The sequence below is a fragment of the Papilio xuthus genome, unplaced genomic scaffold (assembly GCF_000836235.2).
Source record: "Papilio xuthus unplaced genomic scaffold, Pxut_1.1 DF826933.1, whole genome shotgun sequence".
NCBI classification, from domain to species: Eukaryota; Metazoa; Arthropoda; class Insecta; order Lepidoptera; family Papilionidae; genus Papilio; species Papilio xuthus.
In genome coordinates this window covers 3,030,239-3,058,223 of record NW_013531716.1, presented here as the reverse complement: position 1 = coordinate 3,058,223, position 27,985 = coordinate 3,030,239, and the positions used below count along the sequence as shown (strand labels likewise).

At 35.6% G+C, this 27,985-nt stretch overlaps 4 protein-coding genes across 5 annotated transcripts in view; 2 read left to right on the top strand and 2 right to left on the bottom strand.

The window, feature by feature from the left end:
• Positions 1-319: 319 nt before the first annotated feature.
• LOC106121940 (coiled-coil domain-containing protein 149) lies at positions 320-3,147 on the top strand. Its single transcript, XM_013317773.1, has 7 exons — positions 320-436; positions 523-768; positions 934-1,110; positions 1,289-1,564; positions 1,993-2,071; positions 2,172-2,310; positions 2,615-3,147. The coding sequence occupies exons 1-7, from the start codon at positions 377-379 to the stop codon at positions 2,967-2,969; spliced, it is 1,332 nt and encodes a 443-aa protein (XP_013173227.1). The 5' UTR covers positions 320-376; the 3' UTR covers positions 2,970-3,147.
• Positions 3,148-8,982: 5,835 nt separating this feature from the next.
• On the bottom strand, positions 8,983-15,912 carry LOC106122235 (UPF0668 protein C10orf76 homolog). The gene is made up of 13 exons (XM_013318147.1): positions 15,435-15,912; positions 14,843-14,997; positions 14,352-14,519; positions 13,641-13,752; positions 13,219-13,389; positions 12,615-12,756; positions 12,173-12,252; positions 11,865-11,997; positions 11,440-11,524; positions 10,945-11,177; positions 10,544-10,670; positions 9,935-10,089; positions 8,983-9,753 (listed from the first exon to the last, which is right to left on the bottom strand). Exons 1-13 carry the CDS (start codon positions 15,701-15,703, stop codon positions 9,541-9,543), a joined length of 2,043 nt encoding a protein of 680 aa, XP_013173601.1. The 5' UTR covers positions 15,704-15,912; the 3' UTR covers positions 8,983-9,540.
• Positions 15,913-16,149: 237 nt separating this feature from the next.
• On the top strand, positions 16,150-22,943 carry LOC106122090 (probable serine/threonine-protein kinase DDB_G0280133). 2 transcript variants are annotated; one of them, XM_013317946.1, is made up of 12 exons: positions 16,150-16,628; positions 16,828-16,915; positions 17,023-17,163; positions 17,246-17,341; positions 17,426-17,514; positions 17,650-17,734; positions 18,169-18,258; positions 20,214-20,276; positions 20,699-20,923; positions 21,145-21,342; positions 21,633-21,847; positions 22,185-22,943. In XM_013317946.1, the coding sequence occupies exons 1-12, from the start codon at positions 16,259-16,261 to the stop codon at positions 22,421-22,423; spliced, it is 1,899 nt and encodes a 632-aa protein (XP_013173400.1). In that variant the 5' UTR covers positions 16,150-16,258; the 3' UTR covers positions 22,424-22,943. The 2 variants fall into 2 exon arrangements, with proteins under 2 accessions (XP_013173400.1, XP_013173399.1); XM_013317945.1 differs by having other exon boundaries at positions 16,151-16,628; positions 16,825-16,915; positions 22,185-22,942.
• Positions 22,944-23,613: 670 nt separating this feature from the next.
• Positions 23,614-27,985, bottom strand: part of sev (receptor protein-tyrosine kinase sevenless) — a 31,107-nt gene continuing 26,735 nt past the window's right edge. Inside the window, exons 29-38 of the mRNA XM_013317947.1 lie at positions 27,761-27,894; positions 27,350-27,565; positions 26,937-27,076; positions 26,405-26,761; positions 25,892-26,111; positions 25,690-25,787; positions 25,326-25,435; positions 24,971-25,134; positions 24,583-24,636; positions 23,614-24,265 (exon numbers count right to left, since the gene is read on the bottom strand). Coding sequence (XP_013173401.1) covers positions 23,856-24,265; positions 24,583-24,636; positions 24,971-25,134; positions 25,326-25,435; positions 25,690-25,787; positions 25,892-26,111; positions 26,405-26,761; positions 26,937-27,076; positions 27,350-27,565; positions 27,761-27,894 — 1,903 coding nt within the window. The 3' untranslated portion in view covers positions 23,614-23,855. The remainder of the gene's footprint in view (positions 24,266-24,582; positions 24,637-24,970; positions 25,135-25,325; positions 25,436-25,689; positions 25,788-25,891; positions 26,112-26,404; positions 26,762-26,936; positions 27,077-27,349; positions 27,566-27,760; positions 27,895-27,985) is intronic.

Below are 27,985 nucleotides of genomic sequence, written 5' to 3'. Positions count from 1 at the left end.
GAGCTAATTTAATTGTTGAGCTCGAGTTGAGCTACAACTCAACGGTTCATTCAAGCCACAAGCAATTGTCACTGACTGCTGCTGTCATTATCAAAATATTTTATATGCAAATTGCAAACAACTGTCACATGTCTAGGTGCTTATCAGTGTCAGTGATTATCGTTTTTATCTTATTTCTCAAAAATAAATAAGTTTTTCGTAAAGCGGAAATAGATCAAAAAAAAAATATATACAATTTAAATACAATGCAGTATATATGTAATATTTGAACCGCTTTCATTCTCTTTTCAGGCTAAATTGTAAAATGAAATTATAAAAACTATGTATACTTAAGTTTTCTTTTTATAATAAATCTTTGCATATTAATTTATTTAAAATGTTTAATAAATCAAAGGTGCAATTTCAAGATCAACAACTAGATGACTATGTGCTTGAGGTAAATATTTTTGTTGGAACAATATTTTTTATAATATATTTCACTAGACCACCTCCCAATTAATATTAATTTTTTAAATATTCTAGAACTCAGTATTGAAAAGCAAATTACAAAGTAAAGTTGATGCCTTGGGAATCATGAGCAAGGAACTGGACAAATGCAGTATGGAACGAGATAGATACAAAATATTAGTTGAGCAGCTGCAATGTAAGAAGAGTGTCTCTATATGCGTTCAGGATAATAACAACTACAGGTTTACGCAGACAAACACTATTAGTGGGGGAGAAATCCTAGCAAGAACTAGAGAACACAATAATATGTTAAAATTAGAGGTATTTGACAATTTTTTTTTGAAGAACATAGAAAACATATTAGAGTTGATTTAATTATTTTTTTAATCAATAAAACATTATTTAGTTAATATGTTATTTCGCATTAAAAATAAATGTGTTAACATTAACATTTATTTTAAAAAAATATTCATTTTTTCTTTTCAGGTAGAGACTTTACGCAGCAAGTTAGAAGAAGCTAACGGCGATATTATGGCCTTAAGAAGACAGCTGCAAAAGGGAACTTTATTGGATGAGAATGATGTAAACAAAAAAACACTTCAAAATTCGCAGCAAAAAGATTATGAACAATTGGTGCAGAACTTGGAAAAAATACAAAATAAGGTAAATATAAATATAACATACCACACAAATAAATACTAAAAAAAATGCCTAGTTACTTACGAATAGAGGCTTAATTCTTTATAACTACATGACAGGCGCATATTATGTGTGTGGTGAAGATTTACAATGGCCATTTTGATGTAAAATAAGCTCTAAACAATGTATTTAACTTTTATAGTATCAACAACTTCGTTTGGATTACCGGACAACGTTGGATGAAAAAGAAGAACTTGTAGCCGATCGGGATTACTACAAAAACAAAGTACAAAGATTGAATCACCAAATAAGTTACTTCCTTACAAATAAAAACGTTCAACATGATTCCGAGTTGGATCAACCGAAACCAATAGTTGATATAGACGCTTTAGTCACTGAAAATAAATATTTACACGAAAGAATTACGCAATTGCAAGTTGAAAAAGAAATTGTTAAAAGAACCTTAACTAAGTACAAGGTATGTTAACTAAAAAGTTTTTAATGTATTCTTTTGATGAGTGGGTTTCGAATGCCATAATAATTTGGACACATGCTATCTCTTTTTTTTCCAAAGAGAATTTGAAGGATGGCAATATATGTCAATACACAGAAAATAAATGATATAAATAGATAATCACTGTCCTATCCGGTGATCCTAATTATTATCTAATACCAGTTTCCTGACAAGCTATGATACCACATAAATAAAGGTCATAAATATACACAACTTATTTTTTTTTTTAAGTAAATGGTGGCAAACTTTTCAAGTAGCCACATATATTTATCAAAAGAGCAAAGTGACCATTGCGCACAGACATGCATCTAATTAGTAAAATTATTTTCAAAAAAATTCAATGTTTCTCTGTTTATTTTTAATTTTTTGTTTGATGTATTTATTGTTTCCAGACACTTCTGGATAATAGGAGTAAGGGAGATACAGTCAATATAAAGAGAGGATTTGCAGATGTCATGACGCAAAAGCAAGGTATATTAATAGCGATTATATTCCTGTACAAATTAAAAAAACATACTTTAGTTTTCTGTTACTAACGCTTTCATTGAATGTGTTTATTATTTAATTTCAGTGAGAGAATATTTGGATACTAATTCAAAAACTGGTCTAAAAAGAAGTTCAGCAGCGGAGCTAAAATCACTATGTCTGGGATTATTTGAAGCGTTGAATGATAAATCCATTGCTTTACAGCACCAAAGAAAGACAAATCAGTATGTATATTCTATTTAAAATATATATTTCTTACGACCAGTTGCCTGTTATTTTGTTCGCGCGGAATTAAAAAAAAAATTCGGAGTTTATTCAATGCAAACCAATAATCAAAACTTTCCTCTTTACAATATATAAATGTTCAGTTTACAAGCTTTTGAGTTTTCGGTTGTATGATATTGTTAACCAAATAAAGGTTATAGTATCACCGAGCATTTCAAGAAATAAAAATATGTAAAATTTTAAAAAAGATAAAAAATAGTGCTCTAAGAGACTTGTCTATATGAAATACTTTTTTGTTTTTAGGATTTTAGCAAACAGAATAAATGAATTAGAGAAAACTTTAGAGAGTTGGTGTAATGGTCAAAAGTGTATACCTATATTCCCATCTCAGATGCTTCTAGAAGAATTTCTACCTGACACATCGTCCGTTAAATCTGATGAAAAGAATAATAAGGTTCTGGAAGACTCCGAAGTGAAAATACAGAATACATATTCTGATAGTGAGGAAGATTTTGGCACATTTGACAATGAGACTATTAGTTTTGGAGACAATTATACAGATGGTGGAGGTGACAGACATGTCTCTAAGACAATTTTACCATTGGAATTGGAACAGCTTGTCAAAGAAGCTCTGGCAGATTTAAAACCTGTTCAATGAAATATTCCATTAACGGCTTTCAATGTCAAAACACTTGTGTTGAATTATATTGCCATCTCTTTCAGTCTGTTGGTAAATGTAAGAAACAACAATATGTTTAATGCAAGAGTTTTCCTGATTTTTTTGTTATTAATTCTTGTGATATATACCAAAGATGTTACAAATAATTCTAGTCAGTCATTCCATTTTATTTATTGTATCTAAAATAAATAAATACAATTTTACAAATAAATAGTAATTTGATAGTATTGTTTTTCATATTTAATGTTATTTTACTTTATGGTAATAAATTTGGTTAAAATTAATATTGTTTTTATTAGCCCCAAAATTCTTGTAAGTTGTGAAGAAAATATTTCAATTTGGAAAAAGTAATATTGATGAATCAGTTAAAGATCATTTTGTCAATTCGTTTTAATGTAAAAGATATTATTTTACATATATATTACGCCGAAATACACAAAGTTTAAATAATAAAAGACAGTCCATCTTCATGACTTTACATTTTTCCAATAGTTTAAAAATATAGAAATAGGGCTATTATTTCTTATTTATGTTGTAATTCATTTTAAAAGCTAAGCGAAGAAGAGAAAACAAAATTTCGCATTTGTTCAGTGTTAATTTTGACATTAAAGTTCTGCATTTGACTTCGATATAACGAAAATTAGAATTGTACGTTGTGGAAGTAAATGATGGCGTGTTGTATTGCGTTCTGTGAAATACTTGGATTTACGTAGATGATGAAAATGTAAGTAAGAAATATATTTATAATATTTTTCACTTTCGTTATTATGAAATCTTTATTGATATGTATTTTGTTTTGCCTTTAGAATTTCACTTTCTCGAATTCTCGGGGAAAATCAAATTTTGATTGCCTTGAATTATTAATTTTTCTGCTTAATTCTATCTTACTGGTAGCTTTTTGCTAGAAGTGATAAAGCTGTGGTCTTCTTGTTTCGCTTTAATCTCATTCTCGGTGTCATAAGAAAAGTATACAGGTTTCGTTTGCATTAAACAAACCATGGCTAGTAATACACAAAATCATAAATACCAACATATATATAGGGGTGTTTTCATAAATGATATGCTCATAGGTAATGTTTCGTTTAGTTGCCGATAGATGGCGTGCAATTTTTATTTATAAATGTAGATTGCGATGTAGAGATGCTTTTAGATTCAATGACTTTCGTCGCTAGGCCAATGTTCGGTATCGCTTCTCGGCCTTTTGGCTAAGATCAAAGTGTAGTATCTGTTCTTTTCAGCTTAATATCTGAAAGTTCCCGCACTGCGGGACCAGTATATTAAACTGATTTTTGTCAAACGACGGGATGTTCGGGGCTCGCTCCACTCCCGTCACGGGTCGGCCCGGCATTGCAGTGCCGCCGGGATCGGCCCACATAAAACTCTTAAATAAACCTCAACTCTTAATAAAAACATTGAGACTATAGCGTACCTCCAAACCTCAGGAGACTCAAGGAAACGCTACCATCGTATAGCGTTGACAATTGACACAATGGTTATGGTCTCTGATCTCTTGGGCGACGATTCAAGAGTACTGTAATACATGTCTCGGGTCCCGTAAGACATGTATCTGGAATAGTCTCGACTTCTTTAGATCAGAAGTAGGATTTATTATCGATCGAATCCGTAGCATGTTATTAAATGGCTCTCAGGTAGTGTTTACCTAATTTAAAACAAATTATTTTCATTCAATCTTTCTCATTGAACTTTTTTTTAATGTTTAAATCCATTTGTTATATGAACACGATATACAGCGTGCGATGAATACCATACTCCTCACCCCAAGTCAAGGTAGTTTTCTTCTTTCTTTGAATTATATGTTTTTTTTAACTTTGTAGTTTTTGAGTTTATGCGAAACACTCAAATTAAATACTTTTGCAGAGATTTCAGGAAGTTTTAAAATTGATTATTCGAATAAAACGACTACTGTTAATAATTGGTAGTAATATTAATTCAACGGTATCCAAAAAAAATAACCTCAAAAAAAGGCGATAGATGTCGCACGACCAATGTCCCATGTTTTACATTACGATGTTAAAATTCATTGTAAACGAAAGACCCACGGAGGGTTTCGTACTCAAATCATACTTACCTGGCGTAGGGGCTACCGTGATCACTTAGGCGGTTCCCCCAGGGCGAGGCCCCTCCATTGCACTGCGGTTGGGTTGACCCCTGCGATTATCCCTAATGCGGATAACTCGGACGCGTAATTTTTGATAGTGGGGACTGCGTACGCGCCGTCCCCTTTAATATAGTGGTCATTATAGTATCTTTTACATTTCGGGCCCTGAAGTCCTAAAACTTGCATATGAAAACTCCAGTGAGTATACTATACTGTAGTTACATTAGACACTTGGACACAATGTGTTTAGAGTTCCCTCAACGGTTGATGTGACACTGATTACCGTGACAGAATAAATGTTGCAATTAGAGACCTTCGAGATATATACTGAGTGTATGATGTATAGTGTGATTGGGTGTCATAATCTAAAAGTAATATAAGAAAAGTATACAGGTTTCGTTTGCATTAAACAAACCATGGCTAGTAATACACAAAATCATAAATATCAACATATATATAGGGGTGTTTTCATAAATGATATGCTCATAGGTAATGTTTCGTTTAGTTGCCGATAGATGGCGTGCAATTTTTATTTATAAATGTAGATTGCGATGTAGAGATGCTTTTAGATTCAATGACTTTCGTCGCTAGGCCAATGTTCGGTATCGCTTCTCGGCCTTTTGGCTAAGATCAAAGTGTAGTATCTGTTCTTTTCAGCTTAATATCTGAAAGTTCCCGCACTGCGGGACCAGTATATTAAACTGATTTTTGTCAAACGACGGGATGTTCGGGGCTCGCTCCACTCCCGTCACGGGTCGGCCCGGCATTGCAGTGCCGCCGGGATCGGCCCACATAAAACTCTTAAATAAACCTCAACTCTTAATAAAAACATTGAGACTATAGCGTACCTCAAACCTCAGGAAACTCAAGGAAACGCTACTATCGTATAGCGTTGGCGTTAGCCTAATGATATCTGTGATGATTCAATAGTCACGTAACATGGAGATGTGACGCCCGTAGATGCGACATGCATCTGGAATAGTCTCCATCCCTGCATGTCACATTCCTCACCCTAAATCACGGCTGCTTTTTTCTTTCTTTAAATTATATGTTCTCAGTTTTGTAGTTTTTGAGTTCATGCGAAACACTCAGATTAAGTATTTTCGCAGAGGTTTCAGGAAGGTTTAAAATTGATTATTCGAATAAAACGACGTCAATGACTTTTACATAGTAGAATTAACTCATTGTTATTCCAAAAGAAGGCAATAGATGTCGCACGACCAATACCCCATGTTTCACATTGCGATGTTGAGATTCGTTGTAAACGAAAGACCCACGGAGGGCTTCATGCTCAAATCATACTTACCTGGCGTAGGGGCTACCGTGATCACTTAGGCGGTTCCCCCAGGGCGAGGCCCCTCCATTGCACTACGGTTGGGTTGACCCCTGCGATTATCCCTAATGCGGATAACTCGGACGCGTAATTTTTGATAGTGGGGACTGCGTACGCGCCGTCCCCTTTAATTTGGTGGTCATTATAGTTCCTTTTAAATTTCGGGCCCCGAAGTCCGAAGGTTACAAGCATATTTAACTCCCCAAAGAGTATAATATACTGTAGGTTTACCCTACAGTAGTCTACAAATACACCAGAGACCTGGACATACATCGTGCTTACAGTTCACACAGCGGTTGATGCGACACTAATTACCGTGACAGAATAAATGTTGCAATCAGAGATACTTTGAGATATTTACTGAGTGTACGATGAATAGTATAATTGGGTGTCATAATCTAAACGTACCAAACAAACCGTGGGTATTTAAACACAAAATAGTAAATACCAACCTACATAGGGGCGTGTTTTTATAAATGATGAGTCAATATTCAGATGTAGTATTTACTTTTGTTGGCGATAGGTGGCGTTGAATTTTTGTTTATGGAAGTAGATTGCGATGTAGAGATGCTTTTAGATTCAATGACTTTCGTCGCTAGGCCAATGTTCGGTATCGCTTCTCGGCCTTTTGGCTAAGATCAAAGTGTAGTATCTGTTCTTTTCAGCTTAATATCTGAAAGTTCCCGCACTGCGGGACCAGTATATTAAACTGATTTTTGTCAAACGACGGGATGTTCGGGGCTCGCTCCACTCCCGTCACGGGTCGGCCCGGCATTGCAGTGCCGCCGGGATCGGCCCACATAAAACTCTTAAATAAACCTCAATATAAACTTTGAGACCAACGTTCCTTGTCAATGAAGGAACGTTATCGTTCGTGTGAGAGAAGTTGAGCCAACTCATTCCACCTAGAGTCGGGTTATATGCTCAGGATACCATAGTGAGACATCGTGCAAAGCACCTGTTACTCTGTTGCACGAATCAGTTAATTAGATAATGAGGAAATCGGCGTGCAAAGTGAGTAGGCTGTATATATCGCTGAGTCACTCGACATGCTGACGTCAAGGTCCAGCTCCATGTCCTGGTCACAAGTGCGCTTTACAGTCACGAGTTTAAAAGCCTTTATCCCACTCAATTGGCACAGAGTTAGTGGTTAGGCCTGGAGATTAATGCTAAGGATACATTTATCGCATCTTCGTTCATTTAATGGCTTAAATGCTAGGGTGCTTCTTCGGCAGTGGTCACAAAGGCGTATTGCCATTAGAAGTTGCATGCTGCTTTTGAGAGGGGATCATGTCTGTCTTAGGAAGCTTGTTATTAACCACGTAGCTCCACTCGCCTTGAAGTAAACTTTTCGGAAAGGATAAGGTTGATTATGAGAACAATACAAAGGAAAGGTGAACAAAAGGATTTGAACGCATCAAACAGGAAGCCTGCTAGTATTTTATATGAAAAATAATTATATTAGGCTATATGGATACTTTCCAATATTTAATAGTAACGAAGTTTGTTTTTAATTTTTATTATCGTGACAGGATATGACTGAAGAAAAGTGTTTTCGTAGAAAAGTATTAATGGTACGAAAATAAATAATTCAAATATTCAGTCTTTTATTTTATTATAAGAATAATATAACATTTATTTAGTAAATAAATATTAAACATTTATTAACTCACTAACTTTTTAATGTACACTGGTTCAATCTTTTTTTTTGGATAAACTGCACATTTTACTTATGTAGTAACAACTAGATAACGTAGAAGGTTAATTTTTTTTTTATATCATAAGGTGGCAAACGAGCGAGCGGCCACCTGAAATCGCTGAAATAGCGAAGTGACTGTTGCCCATAGACATACGCAATTGCATATGAGTTGCCTACCTTTAATCGACGGAGGAGAGGATGCACAGAGAGAAAACATTTCCATGCATCCTCTCATCCGGAAAGTCCGCTTCCACTTCCCATCTTTTCCTTATGAGAAAAAAGTTGGTAAGGGAAAGAGGACTAAATTAGTTTAGGTTTATAGAAATATATTGACAACATTGATATTTTATACATTCATCGTAATTTAATATAATTCATTCATATTAACAAATAAAACCATACAAAGCTAGATCATATGTCAATAAGGTGGGATTTATTGAATCCATAGGAAAAAACATTAAAAAATATGACTTCTTAATCTTTTAGGTATGATAATAGAATTTTATACTTTGAATGATGGCATTTAAAATTTTTAACTTTTGGTATCACCAATACGGATGGCGAGTTTTTGTATATGACAAAATCGTAGCATGGAATGTGTTAACCTGACATTTTCATGCCGAAAACGACACGTTCACGTTTAACTATACAAGAACAGAACGTTTCGCTGAAATTCGTAAATTTTATAAATAGTTCCGGAAAAATACTTTTTTTTCACATAACTATTGATTAAAATCTACCTTTATCTTACATTCATTACACTTTATCTTATAATTTTGAGGAGTGCAATTTTAATGTATGGAATTTGACGTTTCTCTGAGAGACATTCCCTTCTCCTATAGACATTCAATTGGCAATATAGTTTAGTAGAATAGATTGACAAGCATTTGACAAGCACATTGAAAATGGTCATAAATTTCATACATTTTTGACTTCCGATAAGCAATATAGCCCCATAAAGATCTTATGCTAGTTTTAGGAAATTGAAATGGGGGATTTTGCAAGTTTTAAGAATTATCAGCAGGCACAAATTTCCTAATTTCTTTTAAAGTCGTCCATGTTAATTAGTCTCCACTCCAAGAAATTGATTTGCAACTTATGACCATTTCGTTGTAATTATTTGGTTAAATTGACACATCCAAACATGTAAGAAAATTAACCTTCATATCGCATGCGTGATATTTCTATGTAATTTCGAAATTATGAAAATGGCAACACTAAAATATGCAGCTGTCGCTCTCTCATTGGTCAAAATACTGTCAAACTGACATTGTTAGTTCACATATTTTCCGACTACCATAAGATCCTTGTGGAATTATATCGATAGTAAATTTTTACTTAATTTGGTGTTGGATTAAAAAGAGACAGTTTGTGGTGTGAGGTCGTGAGATGTGTGAGGTTATGCGACAGTGGTGTAGTGTGAGAGTAGCGCGGCAGAGTGGCGGTGCAGTGCGGCTGCGTCGCTTGCCGCGCGCGCACCTCCGGCCGCCGCGCGCACCAGCCGCACCAGCAGCGGGCGGTGTTCGCGCTCGCTGTACCTCTCGTACGACTCCAGACCTTCTTGCAGCTTTAGTATCAAACTGTCGTAGTTCTTACGTACTATTTCTAGAATCTGGAAATTTTTACATTATTAATAAGAGAAAGCTTACATTTTGATATTACTTATATTTAAGACCTTATATTACACTTTACATTAAAAAAAATCAATGCCCTACTTTTGGTACATTGAAGACATGGCTTTTAATAATACAGTCTGATGAATACCTGTTTTTTTTTGTAAATTAGCTACGTACCTGGTCCTCGGTGGGGGTGGAGAGGTTCTGTGAGTTGAGCCAGGAGTCTATCTTGGGGGAGAAGTGCTGTATGATGGCGCGCACGTTGACCAGGCAGTTGGCGAGCCGCAGCGCCTCCGCCTTGTACTCGCCGTCGCCCGTCGAGTACCGCAGCGCTGACCATACAAAGCACACTCAAACAAGGCTATCTGAACCAAAGAGGCGCTGCTATCGCGGTTAGTTTTGTCAGAATATATATAAAATCTACTTAGACATGGAAAATGACATTTAAGAAAAAAATTACGTGACAGCTACATTAGAAAGAGGAACTTGTTACAACAATTCCACGTAAAATCTGATGTATGCGTACCGGAGGCCTAATTTTGGTCTAGTGGAAGTGGATTTGACAGAGCAGTGGAAACATATAAAAGGGAAATATCTTTTTCCGTGCGTCTCCTCTTCCGTCGTTTAAAGGTAGGCAATCCAGAAGCGTCTGCAACTGCGAATGTAATCTATAGGCAGCAGTCGCTTCGCCATTTCGCCAAATTAAAAAGTCCGTTTGTTATCTTATAACATAAAAAAAGAATTTCTCATTACTATTGAACTAGACTATATAAAAAATAAAATTACCCATATAGAACAGATTGTTGAAGACTTGATGCATACGTATCAGCTCGTAGTAGAGCTGGTCGTAGGAGGCCGGCGTCGGCAGGAACGTGTCTCCGAATGTTATGAACAAGTTGAAAATATTCACCACCTGCAAACATTTATTTATTTTATTTAGTTTTAAGTATTATAAGGTTATACAGAACTTAATCGTTAAACTATTTCGTCGCACTTTTATTTAAATGTCATCCATAATCATAACATGAACAAACTTTTTTTTTTAATAATAAAAAACTAGCTGTCGCCCGCGACGATCTCCGAAATTTCAGCGAGATCATGCAGCCGTTCAGGAGATACCTTCAAACATCCGTCCATCCAGACATTCGCATTTATGATATTACTAAGATGTGTTATTTACAGTTTACCTGTTGTGCCATAACGAAGATATTATGCCTTTTGAGCAATGTGTTCTCGTTGGTGACGAGGAACTTGAGCAGCGCGATGAGGGCGGCCCAGAGCGGGCGCCAGTCGCGCGCCAGCCGCACTCGACCGCGCTTCTGGTAGCTGAGCAGGCGCAGCAGCACGCCCACGCACAACGAGTACAGCTCGCCGGGGAACTTCTTCAGCAAGTGGCACATCATGAACTCCACCAGCAAGTCTGCAATGTCGGCGGACGACCTCCGTTAACAAGAAGCTTCCATAAGCAAGAAACTCCAGAGTCTTTCAAAAGCGTAAAACTCCGGTAAGAGATAAACCTCTATAAGCAAGCAAATATCGCGGTCATTTGCACTCTTGCTTAGCTAGTTTTGACAAAACACATAAAAAATTGTTTTTTAATATCATATAAGCGAACGCTTATACCTCCTTCTCGTTAATTGTAATGTTACTAAATAAATACAAAACAAAAAAAAGAATCGTACCTATTAAGGTGGAAGCGAGGGGTTGTGAAGGTGGCTCCTCGGGGACTATTTTTCTGTGTCGCATCGGAAGTCTGTATAATTGAACCTGTAACACATTTGTTGATTAAAATCGTTAATAATTAGTTTAAATATTTCTAAACTGTAATCTTACTAATATTATAAATGAGAATAAATGGATAGATAGATGTTTGTTAGGAGGTATCTTCGGAACAGCTAAACATATCTTGCTGAAATTTGGCACAGATATAGAACATGATCTGGAAGAACACATAGGCTACTTGTTATGTTTTTTTAAATTCCGCGCGGACGGTGTCGCGGTCGACATCTAGTCATAACATATATCGCAAAATGTGTACTATTAAATTCAATAAGGAAATTAAAAAACTGTCTCATTCTTATTTAAATTCAAATAAATAACAAAATACCTTAAAAGTAAGATTTTGGTCGTGCATTATTGAATTGGCGAATTGTTCCTCCACAATACAGGTTAATGTTATAAAACACAAACTGCATTTGTTGATGCTCGCTTCGCTCTTAGTATCCGCCATTACTATGGAACTGAAATTAATAAACAAAAAGTATATTATAAAATTATAAGAAATGAACAATATGCTATAATAATTAGGTTGGGTCAGCAAAACAGATATTTGTAAAAAAAATTTTTGTGTCTCAAATTTTTTGTGTAAATAGTTTTTTATAATGAGAACTTGTTTCAATGATATACCAAACTTACCAATATTGAAAGAAAGTCACTAACAAATTTGTTGGTTGGTCATTGTCAAGAGCTTGAATCTGGGCCAAATTCGGTGGAGTCTGAAATTATTAAATATTTTTCTTAAGACATTTTTAACATATTAATATGTTTCTCTTTTTTTCACAAGTAACTGCATACATAACAAAATTAACAACCGCATTCGTCAGTTCCAAAATAGCAATAATCAAATAGGCACAAAATACCACGGTTATAGCCTATCTAATTAATATTATAAATGCGAATATTGGATGGATGTTGGTTTGAAGGTATCTCCACAACGGCTGAACGGAACTCGCTGAAATGTTGCATAGATATAGAACATAGTCTGGAAGAACACATAGGCTACTTTTTAAGTTTTTTTTTTATTCCGCGCGGAAGGATCTACGGGCGACAGCTATTCTTTATACAAGTGATACATTACCTGGTGCGGTGGTAGTGTAGCGGGAGGGGAGGGCGGCGCGGAGGAGGCTGCGGCGGAGGAGGAGTGCGCAAGAGTCGTCATAAAGTTGCGGTTGAGATGGGCCGCCTCGTACAGAGCCAGCAGCATGCCTTCCTCACCACCACTGGAACATGCAATTCTTTATTTTGTATCATAGCATGTATCCTTTGTTTTTATATAATACTTTAACACATTCAATGCCATCGACTCTCCCGGAGAGATCATTTTCATAAGTAGTGTAACTAAAAAAAGGGTCTTAACAGACAGATAGATGGCCAACAAGGTGATCCTAATAAGGGTTAGGTTTTTTTCCTTTCGAGGTATGAAACCTTAAAAATTACCAAAATGCAAAGAGAATTAGATAACTAAACTTTAGTACTGCACAAATTTTGCTAATGAATGTTATTTCTCTATTGAATGTACATTTTTTACACCTGTTTCAACAGTGAAAATTCATAATAAGGCAGATAAAAAGTTGATCATTTTTAAAACACTTGTACAATGACACTTGAAAATGAACGGAATTAAAAGATGTTTTTATGTTTCTAGTCAACTAGAAAATGAAAGTCTGAAAACATAATCAAACCTTGTTCTATGTCCTCTGACGAGAGGCTGTGTATCATCACTTGTGAGGAATATTCCCCCCACCATACTGGTGAGAGATGACAGCCAACCACTTGCATTACCTCCGCCTTGCATACCACCAAATGTTGACATTACATAGTCATTTAATGCAGCTGTTATAACCTGGCCGTAACTGAAATAATTAAAACATAACAATATACAAAAAGAAACTTAACAATCTTACTATTATAAATGCAACCGTTCGGATAGATGGATGGATCAACATTTGCTAGAAGATATCTCCAGAATGGATGCATGTATCTCGCTGAAATTTGACATAGATGTAGAACATAGTCTGGAAGAACACAAAGGCTACTAATTACATTTTTTTTATTATGCAAGGATGGAGTCGTAGCTAAGATGTAAAAGAAAATGGATACTAACCCATTAAGAGCTAATTCATCATCCAGAATGGACAACTTCACAACATATGGATTAGCTGATTCTTGTTTCTTATAGTTTACCAAAAACATAAGCAGTAATACCACATCATAACCTGCAAATATTAAAATTACCATCAACTTTTTTTTTTTTTTTTATATAAAAAAAAAATCAATTCGTCTATTATGTAACATATTGAAGTAAAAGCTTTAAACTATTATGAATGGAATAAAGAAATGTTAGTAAATTATTTTTTTTTATATCATAAGGTGGCAAACGAGCGGCCACTTGAAATCGCAGAAATAGCGAAGTGACCATTGCCCATAGACATATGCAATTGCAATGCGTTGCCTACCTTACCTACAATCGACGGAGGAGATGATGCACAGAAAGAAAATATTTTCCCTTCCCATGCATCCCCTCTTCCGGAAAGTTTACTTCCACTTCCCATTCTTTCCTTATAAGGAAAAGGGTGAGAAGGGAAAAAGGGCTCAACTAGGCCTCTCGGACGCACACTCATCAGACGAAACGCGGAACTTCTTCTACTTCACGCCTGTCGTCTGTGTGGTTGTGGTATTTCACCAGGCGAGCCGGGCCAAATCATGCGAAGATGTTAAAGCGGGCTCTACCACTGTTAAATTGTTTTGAAAATGAGCTAATATTTAATTAAATTTTTACAATATATACAGTATGCTGTCTCTTCTACTATCTTACCATGATGTTGTCTCTCCGTAGATGTGCATAACAACTGTATGAGTGGTTCAAACAATGAATTCAACATAAGATATTCTACAAGTGGGTTTTCATCTATATTGTCAACACCAGTTGCAATCACTAGCAGAAGCTTTATAACCATTGACTTCAAACTATCTGGCACATCACCTGAAAAGAGAAAATCCATTGCAAAACAAAAAAGTATTTTGTTGTTGGTCAATCATGTAAAAGCCATAAAATATATGAATACAAGAGGATAATCCATTTATGAAAGAAAATTGCCATAATAACATAACAAATTTCATAATTAAGTTGAGAAATAAGGTTTTTAAAACTGTTTTGTCTTAGAAACATCATTTTAATTAATGAAAGATTTAGGATAGCACATTTTTGTACACATACATCAATTAGATTTCAACAGACATGTAAATATAATTCATATTTTGTTTTAATTATGAACTTCCCTTGTCAAAGTCATTACTGGCACATACCTGACAATACTGAACTGCAGTGTTCTAAAAGTTTATGCATTTTACAATTTTCATTTCCGAGTAAAATTAACTTTATATTTATACTTGGTTCCTGAGCAGCTCTTTGATACATTGTTGTTAATAATGCACTGAATGTTTGAAGTGCATAAACAAGCCTGGAAACAAAAGATGACCCATATTAATGATCCTGATAAAGAAGAAAATAATATTCTATTGTATAATTTCTTCATTTTAAATAAGGTAAAAATACATTAATTTAACACAGATCATTAGATACATTGAGAAGAGTTAAATCTTGGCTTAATTCAGCAAACTTTTCCATTAGCTCCTTATCCAATTATACTATTTTATTTCTAATACTAAATAAATAAAAAATTAAGGAAAATGGTTATCAATCACATTAGTTATTTATTGAGTGAAGCATGTTAGAGATAAGATGTTACAAAGACAGCAATTTCTATGCTTTGAAACAAAATTATTATAACTACAGAATTTATTTTACGTGATTTGAAAGTTACTATGTAATTTGATATTAGTGTGTATTAAGGAAATTTAAATTATAAGTTTCATTATTGCAAGGCCCAATACAAACCTTATATGGTGTTCTTGTCCCAACATTTCTATGCATTGTGTTACAAGTAAATTCATATTTTCTTTCATGTTATTAAGTTGTTCAACGGTCAATTTGTGTATTTCAGCTTCCAATTGAGGAATTTTCGGTTTAAGAAGAAAAAATTCATCCCAAAAGGTAGGGTTATCGCTCGTCAAATCTTCCCCTCTAAAGAAAGATTCATAAATCTGGACTACTTTCTCCTTTAGATGTCTTTTAGACCCAGAACCACTTCTCTTCCTCATAGCCATCACTTCATATACTAATAATATAGTGATATCACTTTCTCAATATTTTTAGATTAGTTTACCTACAGGTATTATGCTTTATAAATTACATTTAATAATATGAGGTTTGCCACTTGTTTATTACAATTGTTTTAACTGTAATAAAATTAAAATAATAATCGTTATTTATTGACGACAAGTTACTTTTTTCGTGGCCGGTCAAAAATTTGCATTTTAATTGACGTATTTGACATTTGACTTTGACAAGCAACCAACGGTGATACTCTTTGGGTGACAAGGTAATAGATAAAGTTAAATTGTAATTTGTTGTTCGGTAATTGCAAATTAAATTAATTAATTATTAGTTTTGATTTGAGCAATCAATTAAGTTCAAACTGAACATAGTTTTGGAAGGGATCTTACGAAATAAATTATTTAAAATGTGATTAAGCTTCTTTTGTTGTGTGTGAGTTTAATCTGTGCCGTATTGTGTCGTACATTTTGGTTTTGCGTACATTTTTCGACTTGTTCGATCGTACATTTTGTATTTAATTCATATTTTGTGTATAATTGATTAAAATGAAATCTAAAAAACGCCATTACTCTTCATCAGAAGATACTGATGAATCAAATGCTAGTGATAAATCTAGTAGTTCTTCGGATAGCGAAAGCGAGGACTCCTCCGTATCGGAGCACCGGGGCAAGAAGAAAAGAAAACGTGCAAACTCTACAGAGTCTGATAGTCACTCCGATAATCAAAAACGACCAAAAAAACGTAAACATAAGAAAAAGAAGAAGAAGCATGGAAAGAAAAAGAAGCGTTCAGATTCTGCAGATCGCGGTAACGTTGAAAGTATATCGTCTTTGAGTGACGGAGAAATAACATCCAAAAAGAAAAGAAAACAAAAGCATAAACATTCAAAGAGGGCAGAGTCTGTACATAGTGAAGGTACGTTTATTTAGAAAGTTACTATTATCTTTTCAAATTGAAAATATCTATAAATATATAGGTTAGAATACAAACTAATAGTAGTATAAGTTCATTGCAGACATTGATATTGTCATAAGTTTTGTTCTCATTACTTGTGCACTTTAATTTAATAGGTACAAAGTACCCAAAAATTAAAATTAAATAACTGTTTCAGAAGAACAGCCAGAACACCGCTTGCATAGTGTTGTTAAAGAATGTCGACAATCATCAGATGAAGGAAGCCAGCCACCTCGCACATACTATCAGTAAGTTATCTATCATTCAAGAGATGTAAAACAACTACAGATAATGTCAATAAGTCATTGTTAATTTTGTCCGCTTAATATTTGCTAAAGGAATAATGTTATTTTAGAAAAGACTATCCAATGAGGCACTCAGAATCAGCAGATAACTATGAAAGACAATGCGAAGTCCAACGTTTCTATAGAGGTTCCAGTAAAGAACACTCATCTTATCAAGAATCATATGGATATGACAGAGGTCACAATGAAAGGTTATTATATAAACATTTAAAAACTATATTGAGTCATGGTTGTTCAATAAATCCGTAAAAATATGTTCAAAATATTTTGCAGAGTATATGATAAAAGCAGAGAAAGATATGGCCATAATCCACATTATGCACCTAACGAATATAACAAAAGACCTAAAGAATTTGATGAATATAAAAGGTAAATGCACTTTGTTACTATCAAATAATTTGTACTTTTCATAACATTTTCATACACATTCATTCATCCAATGCTTTCATACAGACATCCAAGATTTGAGGAGCACAGACCTGATGAAGACTTCCACAGGCGGCCCAGAGATGAACCTTATCAAGGAAGAGAAGATTCAAGAGGTATGGTTATATTTATCTGTTATGGCCATACTTTATGTATAAACATTAATGCTTTTTTACTATTTACAAATGATAATTCCTAGTGTTTTCTGATGTGCTAGTATTTGAGATGATTTGTCAATTCAATAATTTTAGGATACAACCGTTACAATAATCAGTATGACCATAGAGGAGCTCCCAAACAACGAGAAGTGCATGAAGTCAGGGATTATCGTGACAGGTAATATACTAATTTTCTTGTAGCCATATTAGCCACTTCATCACATTCACCATTCGAAGTCTGCTACATACACTATCTTACGCCGCAATTTCGCAATTTAGCCTTGTATTATATGTTTTAAATTAACTTTATAAATACTGGTTTCTGTGTACATATGAAATTAATGTTAGAAAGAAGAACTGTAGATTTAGGTTGTCTAATGTATGTTGAATAAAGTTTAATTCGTCGTATTTAATCGAGTAAATGTTTAATTCTTGCATATGCATTTTTAACATACAATAAAGCCATTGCAATGTACTAATACTGTATAACATAAAATAGTCATAGTTAATTATGTACGCTAGTGTTTAAAAAAAACATAAAACGTAATTCTCATTTAGCAAGTAGTAAGAATTAAATATTAGGATGAAGATATTGTTTAAATATTCCTACAGACGCGGTCCACCTGACGTGGAGAGATATCGCGAAAGAGAATACGCCGAAAAGAGAGACAAATACCGCGAGGAGAGGTATTCAGGCGACAGGTACATTATATTTTATTACTTTTATATAAAGCACTTTCACATAGTATTATAGTGAACATATAAGTATATGCATATATATCATGTAAAAAGGTCACGGCTGCATGTTCATACCGGCCAGTGTTTTAACAGTGCGTTTAAATAACTGTATTTGTTTTTACAGTGACGTCTCTACAGAAAATTATAATGAATTTGGTCCGAACATGTTGCTGTTGCAAAGATATTTTAATGTTTTCACATTACATGATAAATATAACTCTAGGCATTTGTGAAATATTATATAAATAAACTCCAAAGATGTATATTGGATTGAAACTTAGTTTGAAATACCTTCTAGGGTTGTTATTAAAAGAATTATGTATTTTATTTCTGTTACTACCATTGGGATTAGATAAAGAGTGGTATGGTAGTGAAGAATATTGCAAAAGATCAAGCATTTAAGTTCTTCTATAATTGATGAAAAGCGCCAAAGCCGCTGTTGGTGAGGTGGTACGGAAGGCTTTTATAGCCCTGATGGCAAATCTCTTCTGGAGGCTTTATAGGGATTTTTTAATGCATCTTTGTGCTATTTTAATCTGGATATTTTATATCTGTACATTATCTAAGTAGTTAATCTGAATTTCCTTCCTATTACCCTATACAAGAAATATATTGAGGAATTATATAACTTCTAATCAGTTTTTATAAAGATTCGAAAATACTTAATATGTACAATAGAATATGGAAGAAGAAATAGAAATTAACTAAACTGAAAATCAAATTGAATGCCTTATGAAAACAGTGATGAATATATTTAGTAATATTAGTAAGATTATTTACCTAAATAAATTTAGGTCTTATAAACTTCTACAACAATTTAACAAAATCAAGAAAATCATTCAGTAATTTGATTTCAAGAATATATTTAGCGGTTGAAATAATTGCACGAATAATTTTGATGAAAATATAACTGTTTGAAACTAAAGGTGTGGATTTTTCATTCAGTGTAAAAACCAAAGATTTGGTTCAAGATACTTATATTTTTTGGAATAAATTGATTGCCTGAAAAATTGTGAATATACATGGATAATGGATTCTTCAACATTAATATGGATGGATGGGCGTTGAAAACTGTATTATTCCATTCCATGGATTTGGATGATATGGATTTCTTTATAAATGATTAGAAAACATACATACAAAACATTATTTATTGTATGTACAGTATCAGAATGAAGAAACAAAACTTAGATTTACAAATGATAAAAGAATATCGATTGAAAAACAAACCTAAAAGTCATGATTTCAAAAGGAAATATATTGGAAGAAAATTGCTATACATAAAGATATTACATAGTTATATTGATAACATCACATTGATTGTTTAGAGCTTCTCAGCTCAATATTAGAAGAATTAAAAACAATGATTGTAATAATATATAGAGATTTCATATAATAGAATAAAAAATATTTGAGATAATTAGAAAAAAAATCATAGCTGCATACAAGATTTTATCGAAGATAAGTTTTCTAAAATAAACAGAAACAGAATATATTATATACTGAGATATCCACGATTGGATGAAATTTATTGTTTAAAACCATCTACAACAATATATATACGAGTATATGGTAAGTGTATATAGGAGTCACATAAACAGGCTACGTCTTGAAGATTTATTAAATACATCTTTTTAATTCAATATGAAAACAGGTATATGTCTAGTTATTTATTGATAAAATCATCAGAAAATTTACCTACGGTGAAGGGGACCCGTATTAATCTATTATAATTGTTTTTATTTATTAAAATCACTTAATATCGATTAATTGTTTAATCGATGTTAAACTTAACTCGCATCGGCATTTGGATTTAAAATTATATGAAATAATTTGCTTTAACAACGTTTTTTTTTGTGTGTGTGAATGATAAGTGTGGTTGTGTTGGTGAGTTTTGATGTTGTTTTTATCAATTATAGGAATCGCGAGTTTCGTCGCGAGCGGCCGCCGAGGGTTGAAAAACCGTCGTCGCCGCATCACAGGTAAAATATATCTTACCTACACTAGCTTACTTCTTATTGATTATGAATTAAATGCGAATGTTTAGATGGATGGATGGATGGATGGTGAGTAGATGAATGTTTGTTTGAAGGTGTCTCTGGAATGGCTCAACAGATCTTTATGAATTTTGTCTAGAAGAACAAATAGGCCTATTATTTTGTCGCGGGCGACACCTAGTTATGTATAAAATTCTTATATACTGGATATCTATACTAATATTATTTACAATTTTGTAAGAAATTGTACTCTTAAACAGCTGCTTTTAAATTAGCACACTTCTATATTAAACAGTGGCGCCATTTTGCCTTTGAAATGTTGATTGGATGGATATGGACAATTGACCAATTAAAAAGAAATGTAAATTTCATTGTTCAACAGTATACCCTTAAAATGTAATTTTCAGAGAGCATTCCAAATCCCGAAGTCCCGAACGCTATCGAGACAAGAACTTAAAAGCAGAGAATAGAGAAGAGAGAGATGGGGGAAGAGAGGGAAGACCGGTAAAGGAGAGATTAGAGAAGAGAGACAGCTCTCGGGGAGGGGAGGAGCGAAGAGATCGTCCCCGGAGGAGCGAGGAGCGACCGCGACCCACTGAGAATGAGTCCCGCCCGAGAGAACGGAAGAGCAGGTGAGACCGCATAGATCGAACCATCCTTATTATATTAGGAGACCCCAAAAAAAATGGGACTCTGATTATCTTCATATGAGTTGAAAAATATATGAATGTTATTGCTCCATTTTATTTCTTAAAGTATGTTTGGTTATGTTTCATGTTTGTTTGTTAATATGTTTCGGTCATAATGTTTTTGATTTTATATAGAACCTAATTTTATGTAATACTTTTTTTAGATTTGCTGATGCAGATGATAAGAAGGAATACGGCTGGGGGAAGACAGAAGTGAAGAAAGAAGGAAAACCTGAAGGTGAAAAGGAGAAACCTGATTTCGGTCTGTCCGGCAAGCTGACAGCCGACGCCAACACTGTCAATGGCGTGGTTATAAAGTACGCGGAGCCCGATGATGCTAAACAACCAAAACGGAGATGGAGGTTAGTCTTTTTAAAATGTTTATATGAATTTTCATTTCAATGTATTTATTCTATAGTATTATAATATTATAAAGAGAAAAGATTTGTTTGTTTGTTTGCTTGCATTGAATAAGCTCCGAAAATACTGTACCGATTTAAAGAATTATTTTACTGTCAGGAAGCTGCACTATTGCATGGTGACATAGGCTCTATTTATTACTAAATATACTTAATCTCGTGCGAACGAAAACGCTGACAACTCCTACTTTGTATTTAAGTTGTGTAAAATAAATCATCCATTGGTTTTCCAGATTCTATCCGTTTAAAGGCGACAAGGCGCTGCCGATCCTGTACATCCACCGGCAGTCGTGCTTCCTGATCGGGCGCGACAAGAAGGTGGTGGACATCGCGCTGGAGCACCCCTCCATCAGCAAGCAGCACGCCGCGCTGCAGTACCGCGCTACGCCATTCGCGCGACCCGACGGCTCGCAGGGCCGCCGCGTCAGACCTTACGTCATCGATCTAGGTCAGAACTCTATATGTCATTTTTACCCTTTATTATATTCACAAAAGTTGAAATTGTGTTTAACACCCTTTTCTCAAGTTATTATTGAGAGGAGGGGGTAAACAAGCCAAAGAAATAACAAGGTGGTCAACGAAGCTCATGGAAAACGTGACTTTGTTTTTTAATTAAAAGGAAAATGATGCCCATGGACGTCCGTAATACCAGAGAAACTAGATGCGTTCCTCTGTTCCTGAGTTTATTATACTAAGAATTGTTGCAGCAGAATATTTTGCAGCCCTTAACGTAATTATAATACTGCAGTTAATATTTTACTTATTATAATAATTTCCAACTTCAGAATCAGCGAATGGTACATTTGTCAACAACAAGAAGATAGAGCCTCGTCGTTATGTGGAGCTTTTGGAGCGGGACGTGGTAAAGTTCGGCTTCTCTCAGCGCGAGTACGTGTTGCTGCATGAGAACAGCAAGGACGATGCTCAGGATGATGACAACCAGGACCCGCCCGCCGTCACCACTACTGACCACATCAAGCATGAGAAGAGGATCAAAGAAGAAGTGGCTGCTGATGGTGACTGAAATTATGTCTAAATGTGGGTTTCCATTGCCGAAACAATATACTAAACCATATGGTTATCTTTTTAATGTCTTGAAATGACATTTCGCTTTTTAGGGGATGACAAAAATGTCATTTTTATGTAAATTATCTCCTTAGTCTATTTCTCTTGTTTCTATTTTAAATTAAAAAAGAAATATTCCATGCTTACATATCAGTTTCAGGATAACAAGACCTTCGAGTCATTGTTTTAAGCTTGACATTATTCAATTTAAGAAAATAAAGTTTGTTTGATATTATTTTATAAAATGTCACTCCGGTATCCATTGTGTAGATGAAAATAAGACTTTATTTTTTGTTTATATGTAACAGTATCCAGACTATTGTTTTTTTTTGCTGTAATAATTATTATGAGAGAAATGTACTTGATTTCGAACACAATTTTTGATTATTATAGATATTTGTATTCTGATGTTTTCGACAATAAATTACTTTGTTAGGATTTAACATTAAATTTCTACAGACGAAATGTAAGGAAATATTGTTATCCCTTTCTTTTTCTATGAAAAATAGAGATGACAGTATTTTTTTGATAAAAGTTTAAAGTCGGCGGAAATTCAATGTTAGATTTTACCTCTACACCTCAAGCTTTAGTTAGTCATTTTCTCAGGAGATTTTTTTTAAAATAAAGGTAAGATAAACGGAAATAACGTAATATTTTGTTATATTGTTATAATTGAATTGGATCTTTTATCATTGATTTGGTTTCTTTATTAAAAAGTTTGTTCGCTAGCGTGGAATACTTCGTGTTTTATAAATCAACATTTTAAATTATGAAAGCTTCATCGAGGATAAGAAATAAAAAAAAATCTAGTTGTAAACAGAAATTGTATGTGTAGGAAGAATGTTAACTTCATAAAGTAGATCAGACAACTGGATTATATTGTAGGTATTTGTGGATGGAAATGTATAGATGTGATGTCTGGATATTTTTGTTGGACATTTATCAATTAGGCAATAAAAATACAATTTATTTTCACGAGTCTAAATTCATGTAAAATTAACACAAACAATACAATGTTGTATACAGAATTTTATGTACTACATAGTTAAGAATGACGTTGACATTGTGTCCATTACATTAGATTTAAATAAAATACATTCTGATATGTATATTTGTTTTTTTTTATTTATTTACATACAAATAAAGTCATCAAAACATATACATTTATTAAAAGTTAACAAATAAGTAGGAATAAATTAGAAATAAATGCATCGGATATGCACGAACCTTGTACTAATGGCGAACCCTCACGTGAGATATACAAAAGTGCTAAATCTTACGATAATATTTACAATATCCCTTTATTTACAAAATCATTTAATAAATAATTTAATATTAAACATCTAATTGTAGCTGCCGATCGGTGGAATAAAGAATTCTAATATCACAGTTTAGAATAGTGTTTTAAATATATGTTTGTCGAAGTCGTGCGAGGAGCCGGGTCTAGGATCTGTCTCGCAGAGAGACGCGCGCTTTACAATGCCATTTCTTAAGGGGATTATAGTGGCATTGGGTGGTCGCGTATTGGCTCGTAGTGACTGCGTGCGCAGTGTGTGCGGCCGGAGAGGATGCGCGCGTAGCGAATGCCGCCTGTACAAAGGGGGTTTGATCAGTCTGTTGGGGGCAACACCGACAATGCTGTGCCTAGAGAAGGGGGTATAAACTGTGGGCGTGCGCGGGACTTCGTATCCATCCAGCGTCTCGGCCCCCAAGTCAGTGTCGTACATCAGCTCGAGGTACTTGGGTGTGTGCTGTGGTAACAGACGAGAAGGTTCCATTTGCGCCTCCGGGAAATCTTCATCTGAAAGATATGGACAGTATAGTGTCAGAAAATCTGATTAAAATTTAGACGTCGCATATTTAGTATGACATCCCTGTACGAGATCATGCTTTCTTAATGACTTTTCATGATTGGCATTAGGCATTGGGATTTCAGATGTTTGTGAGACAGACCTTTTTTGTTACTTTTTTGTTATTCATTTCATGCGTATAGTTTATGTTATTCTGTCGTGATATTTTAGAGACGATGATAAAATAAGATTTAATTTTCCCAATAAATGTGGAGCTGATAATTTATCATATGATATAGATAGTAAATAAATGAAGCATTAAACGAACCTACGCAGGCGTTTTGATTCTCGTCCAGCAGGTAGGTGCGGTTGTCGACAGCATCTGAACATGCCGCATGCGCAATCCATTAGTTCACAGGTTAGTATCGGTCGGAAAGACATGCTTAGTATTATAAATATTGTCCCGTTTGAATTACATACACAGGTCTGCATAATATTATAAATGCTTCATCTATGGATTCTAAAATCAAGGGTATTGTAGTTTTTAGATATCTTGGCGGCTCCATATTACACGAGTTGTTTTGTAGAACACAATGTCAGATGTACCCGGGGTTGTGGGATGTGGGGGAAGGCACTGCATAGAGTGCCGATGACCAGGCAAGATATTTGAATAGAAGTATATCATGTGTCGTAAAGACGCAGTGGAAGGTGCTTACCGTCAGCGAGCAGGGTGAGGTAGTGCGGCTGCGGCTGCGGCTGTGCGGCGAGCGGTGCGTGCGGCGGTGCGGCGTCGCGCAGTGACGTCACCAGCGCCAGACACTGAGCGAACGTCGGCCGCGCCTCCGCGTTGTAGCTCCAGCACTGCTGCAGCAACTCGTACCTAAAATGTATTCGGTAAATAAGAAAAGTTTGTAAAACATGTGACACTAAAAATATAATAGAAAAAATAATAAAAGGTACGGTGCTAAATAAGATCATAAGTTATACTTGATTGGATTAATTAGATCCCTAATAACGTAGCAGCCGATAAAAGAGTTTTAGTTCAATCAGTAACACTAATAAAAGTCTTACAGAGCCGGTGGGCAGTTGGGAGGGCGGTCAGGCGTGCCGCCTGCGCGCACATAGTCCAACACCTGCCGGTTGGTGCGCGCCGGGTACGGCTGCTGGCCCAGCGACAGGATCTGCGAAAAGTTTCAGAAATTTCTAAGAAGCGGTTCACCTGATAAATGTTAATCATAAGCAGCTGGTGCTAAAAGATGCAGCAGGAGAACACCTATAGCAGAAAATGGAAAGACCTGTCATGAATTTTGGCTGGCTTGTAAACCCGCTCTTTATAGCAACGAGAAAAAGACTATATTTGTAATGCAGGTGCAAACCATTAGGATATTTGACATAATATCAATCTTAGAAACTTATTGTGAACGTAGTTACTAACCTCCCAACATAATACGCCCCACGCCCACACGTCAGACTGACACGAAAATATACCGTCAACTAAGCACTCCACAGCCATCCATCGTACAGGCAAAAGTCCTGCAATTATATAAGGTAATGTTAATTACCGGTTCCACGGTTTTAAGAACTTTGATATGAAGTTCACCTATTATTTGAATTGGTGAAAATAAGTCATATTTTACCTTCCCCTTCTTTTCTGTAGTAGTCATTCTTGTATATGTCTCTGGCGAGACCGAAGTCCCCGATCTTGACGAGTCTGCCGGCAGCGCGGTGCGACACGAGACAGTTGCGGGCGGCCAGGTCGCGGTGCACGAAATGCATCTCCTCCAAGTACCGGCAGCCCTTCGTCACATCCACGCACATGTTCAGCAAGTCGAGTAGTGTTAGCGATTCCGGTGTGTACTGAAAATGTTTTCAATTGAGATATAACTTTTATCATTATGTTTACTTAGAATCGACAGCATTGGGGTTGGGGGTTCCTCATCTATTCAAATTAAAGTAAAAGAATAGCAAGAAAATCAGAGTTTGCAATGTGTCCGTAAATTATGTAATTTCTGGCAAGACTTCACCAATAAAAAATGAGTTTAAACGTCGTTATTTTGGCACTGAGAGGGTATTCATTGTAGATTTCTAATACTAAATCTACATTAATCCAAACCATTCAACGTCAAAGTAGGACAGTAAGAGTAGCATACCAATGAGGGTCGCTTGGCGCGGAGATAGCTGAGTAGGTCCCCGGCCTCCATGAGCTCCATGAGGATGTAGTGAGGGTCGTTGTCGAGACAGACGCCCAGCAGCCGCAGGATGTGCTCGTGCTTGAAGTTCGACATCAGCGCCGCTTCCTTTAGGAACTCTGCTTTCTCCTGCTCTGTAGCCCCTTTCCTTAACGTCTTGACAGCGACTTTAGTGTCACCAGTGCCGTTGTTGAGGCGAGCGACACCTTCAAAAACCTCGCCGAATGCGCCGGAGCCGAGGAACTTGTTGAGCGTGATGTGGTCGCGGCGCACGTGAGGCAGCGCCGCTATCTCCGCCTCTGTTGGACTTGCTGCGCCCTGAGATTTGTTTACATGTTTATTGGCGATTTTATGTGATTTAATTCCATTGATTCGCAGTCTCTTTTTTTAAACATGAATATTATTGCCGCCCTCTCTTTCTCCCCTGGTGCGGTTGGGCCAAAGACTTTACTCTCTTACTTTCTCAATTAAGTCTCATAAAAAAATATCTTACCTGGTTGTACAATATGTTATTAGAATGTCTGATAGGGAGCTGCCGCAGCGTAGCCAACTCCACGTCAGGTCCGCGTCGCGCCGTCAAGCTGTTCATCTGAGCTTCTAGAGCAGCCTTCTTTTTGTTACGATTCTTGTAAGCTGAAATAAAAGTAACATCTCATTCTACTTTTGTAAGAATAAAGAACCGATTTAAAAAGTTCTATAATAACACAAAGTATGGCTAGTTGTAGCACCAACTGGTCTACAAGGAGTGTAAATGAATTTATACACTTGGAGAATCCAATATCTGGAGATATAAACCAGTGCGCATTAAGTCAGTGTGTCTGATTAAGGCACGTAGCAACCACGCCTCATGTAGGTCCTAGCTCAGTATGGACTGACGACAACGCTAGCACTATGTTCAGTACGTACTGTAGAGCAGAAGGGCGGGCACAGCGAGGGCGAGTGCGGCGATAGCGGCTAATGCGGCGGCCAGAGCTGCGGGGTGCGGGCGCGGCGCGGCGGCCAGCGGGGCGCCCGACAGCACCGCGCCCGCAGACAGCGCGCCCCAGCCGTGCTGATTGCGCGCCTGCACATGTGCCACGTACCCCGCGGACACCTCGCCCGCGCCGATCAGCCAGTATGATTCTAATAACAAATATATATTATACATCTAGCTGCCAATTTTCCCTATCTAAGGACAACTTTCTACCAGCCGCCATATCTAAAACTCGCTTACACATACGATCTTCATTTTTTCTCTCTATTAACCTCAATATCAGATATATTAGAGATAGTTATTTAGAAATAATAAAACACAAAAAAGTCGTTTGTATCACTCACCGGTGCCATTGTGCAGTAGCTCTAGTCCCTCGCGTATGATCCTCATTTTCATTTCATCATCGATATCATTTGGCAAGTTGGCGGGCAACAGCTCGCTGTAGTTCTTCACACTAATTTCTTCAGTATTTGTGTCACTTAAACAACATGGTTATGATAAAAAAGTGGCAAGCAAATAAAAAATAAAAGTCTAGTTTTGATATAGTTTTAATTGATATATATTCCTTA

Excerpts from the sequence above, each read along its gene's own strand:
- LOC106122090 (XM_013317945.1), top strand. The coding sequence starts at position 16,259 with ATGAAATCTAAAAAACGCCATTACTCTTCATCAGAAGATACTGATGAA. Across the intron at positions 16,916-17,022 it reads CCACCTCGCACATACTATCA|AAAAGACTATCCAATGAGGC; the intron begins GTAAGTTATCTA and ends ATGTTATTTTAG. Across the intron at positions 17,342-17,425 it reads GAATTTGATGAATATAAAAG|ACATCCAAGATTTGAGGAGC; the intron begins GTAAATGCACTT and ends GCTTTCATACAG.
- LOC106122235 (XM_013318147.1), bottom strand. The coding sequence starts at position 15,703 with ATGGCTATGAGGAAGAGAAGTGGTTCTGGGTCTAAAAGACATCTAAAG. Across the intron at positions 14,998-15,434 it reads GGACAAGAACACCATATAAG|GCTTGTTTATGCACTTCAAA; the intron begins GTTTGTATTGGG and ends TTTTGTTTCCAG. Across the intron at positions 13,753-14,351 it reads TACGGAGAGACAACATCATG|GTTATGATGTGGTATTACTG; the intron begins GTAAGATAGTAG and ends TAATATTTGCAG.
- LOC106121940 (XM_013317773.1), top strand. The coding sequence starts at position 377 with ATGTTTAATAAATCAAAGGTGCAATTTCAAGATCAACAACTAGATGAC. Across the intron at positions 437-522 it reads TAGATGACTATGTGCTTGAG|AACTCAGTATTGAAAAGCAA; the intron begins GTAAATATTTTT and ends TAAATATTCTAG. Across the intron at positions 769-933 it reads ATAATATGTTAAAATTAGAG|GTAGAGACTTTACGCAGCAA; the intron begins GTATTTGACAAT and ends TTTTCTTTTCAG.